This window comes from Pelodiscus sinensis, chromosome 1, assembly GCF_052426305.1.
Source record: "Pelodiscus sinensis isolate ZL-2025 chromosome 1, ASM5242630v1, whole genome shotgun sequence".
NCBI classification, from domain to species: Eukaryota; Metazoa; Chordata; order Testudines; family Trionychidae; genus Pelodiscus; species Pelodiscus sinensis.
In genome coordinates this window covers 294774695-294787955 of record NC_143052.1, presented here as the reverse complement: position 1 = coordinate 294787955, position 13261 = coordinate 294774695, and the positions used below count along the sequence as shown (strand labels likewise).

The following is a 13261-nucleotide window of genomic DNA, read 5'->3' as shown; positions in this document are numbered from 1 at the left end:
TCCTGCAAGCCTGTTGGGTCAGTCTGTGAAGAATGGCTGCAGGGGCCCTACAGAGACATGTGACCCATCTTGAATTCTGTACATTTCCACAAGTGGGTGCGGGGGACTCAAACAAAGGTTTGCCACCTTAAGAGCATTCTATATAAGATGGAGGAAGAAAACAATAAGTGTCGCCAACTGGCTTTGCCACTGCCTCCCCATCCCAAAAGGATATATGAAAATACCGTATATTCCGGCGTACAAGACGACCTGATGTTAAAAACCATCCCCCAAAAATCGGGGGTCGTCTTGTACGCCGGGTATACATCCCAGGCGCGCCTGGGATGCCCCACCGCCGGAGCCCCTCCGTGGCTTTGAAAGCCTCGGGGGAAGCCGGGCGGGGGGCATCCCAGGCGCGCCTGGGCTGCTCCCCCGCCGGAGCCCCTCCGCGGCTTTGAAAGCCCCGGGGGAAGCCGGCGGGGGGGCATCCCAGGCGCGCCTGGGATGCCCCCCCGCCGGCTTCCCCCGAGGCTTTGAAAGCCGCGGAGGGGCTCCGGAGGGGGAGCAGCCCAGGCGCGCCTGGGATGCCCCCCCGCCGGCTTCCCCCGAGGCTTTCAAAGCCGCGGAGGGGCTCCGGCGGGGGAGCAGCCCAGGCGCGCCTGGGATGCCCCCCCGCCGGCTTCCCCCGAGGCTTTCAAAGCTGCTGCGGCTTTGCTCCCGGTGCCTCTGGTCTGCTGGGGACCATCTCCAGCAGACCAGGGACACCGGGAGCAAAGGAGGCGGAGGGGCGCTGGGGTATAAGATGAAACCCTATCTTTTAATTAAAAAGATAGGGGGTCGTCTTATACGCCCAGTCGCCCTATACGCCGGAAAATACGGTACCTGAGAATAAGAGACTGGACTGCTGCTGATCCAGGCTGGAAAGATTTCTCTGATCTGTGAAAGAATCTGCCTAGAACAATATTCAGGATGAAAAATATTAATTGTAGCCAATTTCTTCATTAAAGGTAGCAAGGGTGTTCTATTTATTTACTGAAGTGATCTTCTTTGTTCTATTTGTTGCCACTTATAAGCATTTAAAATCTACCTTGTTCTTTTAGTTAACAAACTTTTCTTGTTTATAACTCAGTTTATGTAATTTCTAACAGGGGAGGGCGAGAAGCCATGTTTTCCTTCCTTTACATTGAGGAAGGAGGAAAACTTCATTTAACTTTGTGTTTGTACCCCAAGAGGGTGTGTGAATATCTGAATGCTGGAGTAAATCCCTTTAGCTGAGGCCTCCTAGAGCTGATCTCGGTCTGTATCTGAAGCTGAGCGTGGCCTTCTCTGATGGTTTGGCTAGAGGAGGCTGGAGAGCCTGGCACAGCAAGACCACAGAAAAGGGGGTTTATTAAAAATGGCCGCTTTTTTTTTCTGAACAACTTTTCCCTGGGGGCTTTTTTTTTTTTACCCTCAACAAAAAAAAATCCTTGGGGTGTTCCCCATTAAAAAAAATCGTTTAGTGTTCCTTGGTCTTAAAAAGTTTACGAAACAGTGCTCTAGGGTTTTACCTGCTTATCTTTTTCCTTCTCAGGAAAGAAAATAGGGTATGATATCTGTACATTGGTTACAGGAGACTAATAGGGGGCTTTGCTGTGAGCCCCAGGGAAAGGGGAGCATTTTATTACAGTGCTCCAGAATGTGTCTGGGGAAACTGAGGCAGGACAAACCCCAAGTGCAGCTGTGCTGCCTGGCTTACAGGGAGATTGAGTCAAAGCTAGTCCATTGCCTGCCCTTGCAAGTCCACCTGTATTGCTAGTGCAGTGGCTCTGCTGAGGCTGTATTTCCCTGCTCAGACCAGCAGAATGGCCCCCCAAAAAAGAAACATCAATCCACTGAGCATTCTTTGTTGCAATATTTTTAAATCACTGATAGGGTGGGCTTTTTGTTTTGTTTTCAGTTACTTTTAGAACACATTTCTCTTTAACATATGGTATGTTTGGTCCTGACACTTGAACAGATTAACTTGTGATTTCCAGAAAAGGATTATTTTTGGAATCCCAGGCAATATTTACAGTGCATGTAATTTAACTGCCATCCCAACACAATTTTTAGTCAAGTTCCACTAACTGAGCTAACTGCATCTTTGATCTCTCCTGCTCTCCCTGCAGGAGCCCCCTCCAGTTTCCAACCATCTCTCTCAAGGTGGGAGCCTGTGATTCCCGTCCTCTGGGCTGCTATGCCCTGTTACTAGCCATGATTTCCTCAGCAGGGCTGACTTATGTGTAGTGCCCACGTTTCTGCTCTTCAGGAGCTATGACCAGTAATAGCCTATGGCCAAACAGCCTTCTCAAAGCTCTGTATTGTTTGTTTTGAATCAAAGCATTTCAAAGAAAAACATAATGATAGCCAGTCTGTAGGCATGCCTGCCTTTCCCTAGAGCAGTGGTCCCCAACCTTTTGGGGCTGCTGGGCCATCGGGGGTGGGGGCCACACCTGCGCCAGGGCCCGGGGCACGAGAATGGCTCGGTCTGGCCCTGGTCACTAGGCGGGTGCACATAAATGCCCCGGTGGGCGCCATGGCACCCGTGGGCACCGCGGTTGAGGACCACTGCCCTAGGGCTCGCCACCTCCTGGAAGCTGCAGAAGGGCCCATCTCCTTCAGATGGTGAAGGACTTGTCTGTGTCCATGCCAGTCTGTTCCCCATACAAACAGCTCACTTACAGCTCCCTATCCCTCTCTCCAGAGAGCCTTTGTAACAATTTCTCAGTTCCCAGCCCTGGCAAAAAGTCTCTTTGGGCTGGAGCCTGCAAGTGGCATCTTCCCTGCAAATAGCTTGACCATTGTCTTGTAATTGCACCCTAAATATGTGTTTGGGAGGCTACTTATCTAGGTTCAGAAAAGAGCAACAAAAATGATTAGGGGTTTGGAACGGGTCCCACATGAAGAGAGATTAAAAAGACTTGGACTTTTCAGCTTAGAAGAAAGGAGATGAATGGGGAATATGATACAGGTCTATAAAATCATGCCTAGTGTGGAAAAAGTGAATAAGGAAAAGTTATTTACTCATTCCCACAACATAAGAACTAGGAGTCACCAAATGAAATTAATAGGCAGAAGGTTTAAAACAAACAAAAGGAGGTTTTTCTTCACTCAGTGCATTGTCAACCTGTGGAACTCCTTGCCTGAGGATGTGGTGAAGACTAGGACTTTAACAGGGTTCAAAAAAGAGCTGGATAGATTCATGGAGGTTAGGTCCATCAATGGCTAGGATGGGTAAGAGTGGTGTCCTTAGACTCTGTTTGTAAATGGGTGACAGAAGAGGGATCACATGAGGATTACCTGTTGTGTTCCCTCTCTCTGGGGCATTTGGTATTGGCCACTATCGGAAGACAGGATACTGGGCTAGATGAACCTTTGGTCTGACCCAGCATGGCCGTTCTTATGTAGATCAATTTTGTGGCTTTCCTGGGGTGGGGGAGTTTCCAATAGCATCCTCTTAAGAGAGATTGATACATTGATATGAGAGAGGCTTATAACTTAATATAGCTACACAGTTTCTATCTCACTAACCAGATACCTACAGTATTAATAAAATTATTATACACTAGGGGTGCGTCTTTTGCGCAAAAACTTGCCAGCTGTCTACACTGGCCGCTTGAATTTGCGCAAAAGCAGTGACTTTGTAATGTACAAAATCAGTGCTTCTTGTGCAAATACTTTCACGCTCCCGCTCAGGAAAAAGCCTTCTTGCGCAATAATACTTGCTCAAGAGGGCCAGTGTAAACAAGGAAGAACTGTTTTGCGCAAAAAAGCTCCGATGGCTAAAATGGCGATCGGGGCTTTCTTGCACAAAGTCGTGTCTAGACTTTTGCGCAGAAGCATCCGTGCCAATCTAGATGCGCTTTTGCAGAAATACTTAACGGAAAACCTTTTCCGTTAAAAGTATTTCCGCAAAATCATGCCAGTCTAGACGCAGCCTAGTAGTCCTAAATTTCAACCACCACTGCCACTCTCAAATAAGAATAAAAATACTCTGTGATGCTCTACTAGAAATGGTTTTCTACTATAGAGAATTATTGACTTAACTGGGTTTCAGCATATTATAAACTCTGGGAGGTGGTGGAGGATTGTTTGTTTAAAAAATAATATGATCTGTGAAGCATTCAACAAAATAGTTCATTAAAGTTTTGCTTTTTTAAAAAAGCAACTAAAATAATTCAGACTATTCCTAAAAGTGGAAAAAATAACTCTCAAATTCAGGTATACACTGAACAATTTTATAGTGTCCCTTATAAAGAGCATTTCTGGTGTGGGAGAAGAAGGATTTTTAAAGTGCGAGGTGGTAGAAGTGACTCAGTATTTTCAAAGGAGGAAGGGTTCCAAACAGATGGTGCTGCGTGTGTGAAAGAGCAACTCCACACACTGCAATACCATGGGGAATTGAGAAGAGAAGGGGAAAGCACAGAGGCCAAGACTGAGGAGCAGAGAGAATAAATAAGAAGCAGGTAGAGAGAGTCAGAGGCAGAATGGAGAGCATTAATTTCAGCGTCAAAGAACAGGGAAGCGAGAGAAACTACGTGGTCCTTTCTAAATGCTATATAGCTGATGCTTCATTCTCTGTGCATTATGCATTTGCCCTAACATTCAAACAAACACCCTAGCCACAAGGTGAGATTTATGAGCTGCACATAGAACCTCTTAATGCTAATTTTTTGGACTCCCCAAACACTCTAATATATACAAAGATAGTAATACACCCTGCCTGTTTATGGCTGAGGATGGCTATCACTAAAAGCCACAATGTGGAAGGTATTTGAAGTGCACCAGATAATTTACTGATCCTACAAAACCCAGGAACTAGCTGCATATGCTTGAGCTGTATCTCCTGATATCTCACATAGTAACTATTTTAATATGTACAAGCATCTCCTGAAATTTCTTTAATTATGGACATTCCAGTCGATAACAGAGTGGACAAAACTATGGTGGTAATTACCACTGGACCAATTAGTTTGCTATTGACAGAGCCATCCTGTCTATAGGACAAAATGCTTTTGAGGTGCCCTGTCAGGTGCCCCAATCGTGCTACGGACAGGAGAGAACCTGGGGGATTATGGGGACCTGGTGTGGCAGCAGCAAGGTTCTTCTCCCCTTCTCCCTTTCATCACATGGGCACTGGGAGCCACAATGGCCCAGCAGCCTGCACCGTGCTGCCCTCCTGGCCTGCTGTGCATGGCTTCTCAATGGCAGGGAGAAACAGCACCTGGCTCCAGAGCTCTCCACTTCTTGCCACTGCAAAGAAATGAGGCACAGTGGGCCAGGATGGCACAGAGGGGTAGAGCAGGCGCCTGGGCTGCTCTGTCTCCTGACACCTAAGTGGTGAGTGGGAGACAGGACTCATGGAAGGGGAGTAGCAAGGGCAGAGACTGCAGTAGGGGAGTTGCCTCAGCTCCCACATCTAGGACACTTGTGGGGGGGAGTGGTTGCCCCAGGCCCTGAGTCCCCCTCTGAAGGGCCCTGGCTGTTCACATCAAGATGTGAAAGCTCTTGAGCCTATAGGGTTTTCTACCTTTGATCTTATGGGGCTCCAGGAATAGTTCTATACCTTTGGTGGAGCTGCCTGAGTCCACCACAAAGTGTTACGCATTCACCTCTGTCTATCAGGTAAGCTGTGACATTTTGAAATGTCCAGCTAAATGATGTTCTGAAGGGAAAAAAAGAATGTCAGTAAATGATATGAAGTGATAATGGCTTAGTAAAGGATTTCGTGACAGAAAGGGTGAATTCCAGTAATGTTCCCAAAATTGTAATAGGCTGTTGGACAGAAAAAGGAACCTGGAGTTATGATGTCTTCAGAACTTCTAAATTTAGAAAATAAGACAGACTGACAAGGCAGTGGAGGTTTAGCAAACAGGTTTTGGAAGGTAATTCCACCCATAAGTGAATGCATACAGAAGGTGCAGAGGTGGGAATAGGAGAAGCAAATGTAGTCGAGGGTGTCAAGTTTCCTGCCATTTGCAGAGCAGATGGGAAGGGTGGGAATGTGACAAGAGATAAGGTCAGAGATGTAGGTGGAACAGAGTTGATTAGGGTTATGAATAATCAATAGAAACAGCAGATAGTACTGGACACTGAGAGGATGGATTAATTGGAGATACTGGGGAGGGGAGTCTTCACATTAATTATTTTTATGAGGTGGTAATGGTAGCAATCAAGAATTGCAGTCACTTTTTCTGAAATTTCAGTTAATTTTGACTAAAATCCATTTAGAGGTAGATGATATACTGACTGTAAAGATTCAGAGTCCTGGAACTATTTTAATTCAGTCCTTATGCACTGAATTTAATAATCCTGTGAAAAACAGAATGGTAAGTATTTTCAATATATTTAATAGAATTAAAAGCACTTCAATTAATCATTTAGTCCCATATAACTGCATGTGTTATTTAGCAAGCTGAAGCTTGAAAACCACAAGGAATAAGAACTTTTCATGGTAATAATTATTGTAAATTGTCATATTTCTGCTAAAGGAAAAAATATTATTTCCTAAAGTAAATAATTGCTGATACCCCCTGAAACTATTATTTTGTTTGTTTTTAATCTAACAAGGAGATAATCTACAGTTCAGAATACAAGTCTAAGGAGAAGGCAACAAAATAACCTAGTCAGATGGTACTTATATTTCAACTCCACGAATTTCATGGTAATGATATTTTAATAACTTTGGTAAACTGGGTAATTATCTAATAAAATTGCCTATCGCTTAAAATAGCAACCAATTTTACTGCCTATAGATGATAATTACAATAATGTTTAGATAAAGGCTCAAACCTTCTCCATTTTAAGTCAGTAGGTGCTTTGATAATGAGGCCTGAGATGCCATAGAGGTGGGCACAGTAAAACACCCAGCAGAAGCAGGATCTGATATTTAATGCACTTTTCCATTGCAAGGGAAAATGCGTAGAACAAAAGCAGTCTATGTTGCCACTCGGGCATGTTATGAGCCAACACACTGTAGAAACATTCAAGCAGTGGTATAAATCAGCTCAACAATAGGAATGAGAGGTCTCAAGAAACAACTCTGTTCCCAGAAAATGAGACTAACAAGTCCCATGACATCCTCCAAGACAGGAGACACTGTCAAGTCACTGCCTAGAGGGAAGTGAGAGTTTTTTCTGTAAACAGGATGTTGATAAATCAGTTTAAGATGCTTAAGGTCCCCACTGCTGGAAAAAGAAATCTGCCTCCCTCTCACATGTGGATTTATATAGTCAATCAATGTGCCTTCTTCAAAACCTGTTCCTGCTTCCAGTGGCTTCAGCACAAGCCAGTTTGCAAACAGCCTCCCACTCCCCCTGTTTTTTAAACATTCATCTATGAGAACTTACAATTTTTCTTTAGTCACCCAAAAAAAAAGAGGAATTCTGTAAAGTTGGATTTAACATGCATAGCAAAGGCCAGAACATTGAGAAGAGAGTGACTTTGTCTTTGAGCTGCTGTCAACCAGTCTGTAATTCACAATGTTGGGTCTGAAGTAATGGGGTGGTCTGTGCCTAGTGCATGGTAGGGCATTGCATACCATCAGTGCTGCAATATCCAAGTGCCAGCAGGTGAATTCAGGGTTGTGTTTTGGCTTAATAATGAGATACTAAGACTTTTACTGTACTTAGGACATGGATTCAAACACAGTCGACATGAGTACTTGGAAAGGTAAGTCATTACTATTCAATGGCTATTTGGTGGCTTATCTGAATTGAGCTTGATGATCACAGGCTAGTTCCCAGCCTCCTTGTGTACATAAATCTACCGCCAAAGTACTCCAGTAAGAGTCAAGGCCCCTTGTGCTAGACACTGTAAAGTTGATGCTTGAAAGTGTGTGGTTGTGGCACACTAGCAAGGCAGCCAGGGCCTACACTTTTCCTGCCTTTGTATATGGATGAACAGAGGATTTCAGTCGAAGGCTGCCAGGCTAGTATCTTCTTTCACAAGCATAAAGAGGAGATTCACTTGTTTCTTTTAATCAGTGGAATTTCAGCTTTATCTGGAATATTCTGTGCTCCTATTTTTTGGTCACAATGGGAAGGCCAGTTTCTGAAACAGCAGCATGTAACTCTTGCAGTGCTGAGGAATTTCCTTTCCAGCCAAGTGCTAATTATGGTATATGTAGCTTTGTAATTGTGATGATTTTGTTTTCTGTATTGCAGTTTTAAATTTCTAGGACCATGTCTATACTGACAAGCTTACAGCAGCGCAGCTGTATCAATAATTGTGCTGCTGTACAATCGCTCACATAGCCACATTAGGCTGACAGGAAGGCGCTCTCCCATTGACATAACAAAACCAGGTCAATGAGTGGCAGTAGCTACATAGATGGGAAAGTTGTGCACACAAGCTCTTACGCTGGCAAAACTGATGCTGCTTGGGGGTGAGGGGAAGCAGGAACAGGTTTTTTCACACCTGTGAGTGACAAAAGTTTAGCCAACGTAAGTGCTTGTGTAGACATTACCCAGCAGTCTGCTGGAAGCAGCTGCCATTTCATGTTCAGTCCACATACAACTTACTGTGCTCTAGTGGAATTTTTGTTTTATGCTAACATAAAATGAGTATTTAAAACTGACAGTTCGTGGCTGTTCATTGTGAATGGAAAGCATGTATTTCCCTTGTGAAATCTGATAGGAGCAGACCATGCAGTAACTCAGATGCAGAATTCTAGGTTTTTTTATTCTTAAATATTTACGCCTTAGGAATCCTTCAAAACTAATCCCTTGTCTAATAACTATTCTGTATTTTCTCCAAGTAGAATTTAAATCATGGCTGTTCAATAATTTTCAGTTAAATTCTTTATCGGGTACATATACTAGCTAGCCCTTGATTAGAAATGGTGCCTGCTGGGAGTACAAAGGAGTACAAAAGTGTGGTGTTTTGTTGTCTTTAGGAAACCAATAAGTCATGAATTCAGAACGCACTGTATAACAAAGAAGGAGTAAAGGCTACACATCACAGAGTAACTTATTGTGTAAGTGGCAGTTGTGTGGTTGGCACTATAAAAGCTACAAAAGCCAGTCTCTTCCCCGAAGAGCTCACATTTGAAAAGCCAAGGCTTGTTTGTCTGCATTTGAGAACTTCCACTCCTTCCAGATCAGTGTTTTACTGCTATTAGGTCAGCTGCTGTGCTGGGCTCCTTAGAGGTGCAGTATCAGAGTGGGACAAGCTCAGCACCTTTGCACTCTCACAACAAGAAGCTGCTCCAAGGGTCAGAGTGGCCTTGTCGTAATTTAACCATCCCAGCCTGAGGCTTGTCTACATGGGAAAATAGCTTTATTCCTGCTGGTCATCTTGAGAGTCACTTCTGTTCCACAACAGAAAATCTACATGCACAGTTACTGGAATAGATGTAGTCCTATAATAATTTCACTGCTATACATCTGTCAGTCATTCATCATATGGATAAGGTCACAACAGCCTCCCGCTGTCTGGCTATGCATAGCAGTGTTGTATGATATAACACCCTTTCAACTACCCATCTCTTCAGCCATGCCCCCTACACGAGGGCTTGCAAGGCAGCCCTTGAAAGGACCGCCTGAGACCATTGGTATCAGTTCTTGCTCTAAAGGAATTCTATCCCAACAGACTTACAACTTTTGGAGCCCTGCCCATTCCCTTACCTGGTGTTAAGGGCTAGAGTGGGAAGTGAGAATCTGACCCAGCGCATTCAGATGGCTGGACATGGAGACTGTAAAAAGCCATGGAGGCAAGAGGCAGCTAAAAAAAATTCAGTTCATATCAGTGTTTTTTCTCAGTTTATTGGAATCTTGCATTTACAACCATTCAACCAACAATGGAAAAATCAACCCATTCACAGTAACTGCAGTTACAAACTGTTCTTAAGTCATGAGAGTATCCTCCAAATGATCATGTGCTAGTTTGTAACAAAGGTACAGCCTTGCCTAGAGCACAGACTCACAATGTATTTTAGTGCAATTCTAGTATATGGCTCTTTTACTGATAGCCACAATCATTTATGCCAAATCCACACTGGGCCATTTATTTACTCTGTCAGCATAACACATACTATTCTGTATATAGCTTAGGGTGGCTGATAGGGTTTATTTTATGGCGGATTTCCCTTCCATCAGTGATCTTGTGGCTATGTCATATCACTGGGAGTCATGCAGCTTCAATTCTATTCTGACTTCATCACAGGCATCTTGTCACATTACTTAACCTTATTCCAGTTTCACCTTCTGTAAAATAAGGCCGATAACACTGCCTTATTTTCCAATAATGTTTTGAAGCTTAATTCATTAATGCATGTAAAATATTGTGAGATGGTCACAAGAAAAGTGCATGGTTCTTTTTATTTTTGTATCGTGTGTATTTTGTATCCTCTTTTGAAACTCACTGCCTTATATTCTCAGGTTGTTTTTTCCCCCTTTTTCTCTTAATAGCATCATAACCTAATGCAAACTAAATGTGGTATTGCTTTGGTTTAAATTTTTAAGTTTAGCAATAGGCTTCATAGGGCCACCCTTCAGAGTAAGAGTCAGTGGAATCAAATAGAAATTTCCATTGAAAATCAGGGGCCTGATCTTGAAATGTGCCCAGCACTACCTGACAGCTACCTCAATTCCCACTGAAAACAGCAGAGGTTAAAGTCCTCTAATCTAAACTATCACTCTGCCTGTGCAGGATACATTTTACAGTACATTTTTAGTGTTTACTTTTTAAAACACCCAAGATTCCAAACTCCTAAGATTCCTCTTGTCAGATTAGTCCACAAAATGCTTTTCCTACCATTTAAAACTTAGTTTTATTTTAACTTAACCCAAAGAAAAATGTTTACCACTTACCTTATTTTTATTGAAACAAGAATATATGTCTAAATACATTTGAAAATTATACAAAACAGGAGGCACACAAATCCACACAGATATTCTGAAAACATAACACAGAACCTAATCCTGAACACACTTCATGGGTTCAGGAAGATGCTCACAAAGGACACTGTAAAAACCAATTAGGTATAAATTCTTGTGGTTAATTTCTTTTGTTCAGACATTCTTTTTATATTCTGCTCTGTTTCAGATCAGCAAACATCTGTGCTAAGTTGTGAGGGAAGTGGAACTGAAGTCATTCAAATATATCCCCTCAGGAACTGTTACTCTGTACTGAGTACATCTGAGCATAGAGGAATAAAAATAAAGACTGACACCCAGCAATATCTTCTTCATCAGGTCAAAACCCACGCCCAAAACACATCGACATTTAACATGAACAAAATAAATTTAACCCGAGTAATTAATACCTGTGGTGTGAGCCAAATTTATTGGTGGAGCAGATTAGGAATAATTGGCAAAGCAAGATCAATAACAGCTTTGTAAAGGATTTTCCTGAGGTAATTTCATGGTGCAGTAGAACTATGGCATATTTTGGAGTATTGCACAGGTTATATGGAGTTCTTTTAACACACTGAGGAACAGAGGGGATAACAAACAGTGCTAAGGAATTACTAGTGGAAGAAGTTACCTAATTTTCTAAGTTTTTTCCTCAAGTTCTCCCCTCCAGTCAAGTCAGAGATTAAAGATGTCCTCATCACTGTAATGGCACACAGACACATTCACAGGAGTTCTTATCCTGGCTCTTAAGGAGTTCTGCCAGGGCCAGTAAGGCTTCCCTAATCCCTTTGCCATTGTGAGCACTGCACCCTCTCAACTCCCAACTTCTGTCACCGAACTGTTCCAGATTCAGCATCTTCTGCAGCTCTGAGAGTGAGAGGGACCCTGGCAGCTCCTGCTTGTTGGCCAGAACCAAGACTGGAACCCCAATCATGTTTATGTTGTTCAGAACTTTCTCCAATTCGGCCATTGCCTCTGGCAGCCGGGTTTTGTCGGCACTATCCAGCACAAAGATGAGAGCATCCGTGTCCTCGAGATAATCCTTCCAACTAGCACGCAGCTTATCTTGACCTCCTACATCCCAGAGACTCAAGGATAGATGACCAGGGGTTTCCAGGGATGCCACATTGAAGCCCACTGTCGGGGAAGTCTTCACAGGTTCATTGCTCTTCAATTTAGACAAGATGGTAGATTTACCAGAAAAATCCAATCCCATCATCACCACCCGGGCATCTCTTTTGTACCAAGCCTTGGAGCTCAAGGTCCCCATTGTGCTGCTGCTGAAATCTTGTTGAAAAAGTAAAAATTAAAAATTACTCCTTTTCAAAAAGAAACATTCTTACTTCATTTAATAATGGCACTGTCTAGTAGAAGGACTAAGGAGTGTGTGAGAGAGAACACTTTGGATTCATGTGTAATATTTGCTGCAGAAAGAAACAATCAGCTTCTATGCTTTACTTTGTAGCTAAAACAAGGTGACTGATATTATTTATGAGAGCAAATAAATGTAAAATAACAAATGGCTGCTGTGTTCCTGCTTTGCTGTCTCTAAATTCCATATTCATCTGAAAATCAAAACTGCAAAGGGTTGAGGGAAACAGACCTTTTAGAGAGAGATGAAGTCCCAGTGTAGTTTTCTCCTCATGTTACACAGAAATAAAACTGATGTTTTGTTCAGGAGCCTCTCCAGGGGAAATCCAGCCCCATCTGAGGAAATTGAACTGTTGCAAAGCAAGCATCACTTGTGATAAGTGCTGAATCAGAGACTGGTAAGTCATCACTTTCGAGAACAGCAAGAGAGACCATGAAAAGGCTTCTTAGCCACTCTTAGTTAAAGAAAAATAGTCTTTCCTAACAGTTGCTTTCCCCAGCTGCTGAGCAGACAACAGAAATGAAGATTTAATGAAATGTATGAATTATATTTTAAATTGCTCATTGAAATGCAGCCAGTAATAATCAAAAGATGAAAAGACTAAAGTGCTTTACAGTGAACCTCAAATAAATGAAATATGGGTCAGTCTTCTATAGCAACAGCAAATACTTTTATCATCCTTCAACAAAAATAGTATTGTTTAGCTAGACAGCCACAACCTGAGAGTTGTACATACCAGTGAGGTGGTTGGATGAATAGGAGATTTTGTGCCACTTGAATATCTTGCTGTCACTCAGACAAGATCAGCTCTTTTCAGCCTAGCAGTTGTGCAGTGCGCCAGCAAAACAGATCCTTACCAAACTGTGGCAGGACTTGCACACTAGCAGTCTGGTCAGATACACACAGAGCAATGCAAGCCATGCAGGATGTAAATCTCTGGACCCAATGTCATGAGAGATTTGTGTTTCTAACCAATTTACCTAAATGTAGAGAAAGAGACCCGCAGGAATTTGATTGACAAACAGGGCTCTTC

General features: G+C 42.9%; 1 protein-coding gene across 1 annotated transcript; it reads right to left on the bottom strand.

The window, feature by feature from the left end:
• Positions 1 to 9366: 9366 nt before the first annotated feature.
• On the bottom strand, positions 9367 to 12576 carry ARL11 (ARF like GTPase 11). The gene is made up of 2 exons (XM_006121357.5): positions 12460 to 12576; positions 9367 to 12143 (listed from the first exon to the last, which is right to left on the bottom strand). Exon 2 carries the CDS (start codon positions 12124 to 12126, stop codon positions 11554 to 11556), a length of 573 nt encoding a protein of 190 aa, XP_006121419.1. The 5' UTR covers positions 12127 to 12143; positions 12460 to 12576; the 3' UTR covers positions 9367 to 11553.
• Between the last annotated feature and the right edge of the window lie 685 nt (positions 12577 to 13261).

Excerpts from the sequence above, each read along its gene's own strand:
- ARL11 (XM_006121357.5), bottom strand. The coding sequence starts at position 12,126 with ATGGGGACCTTGAGCTCCAAGGCTTGGTACAAAAGAGATGCCCGGGTG.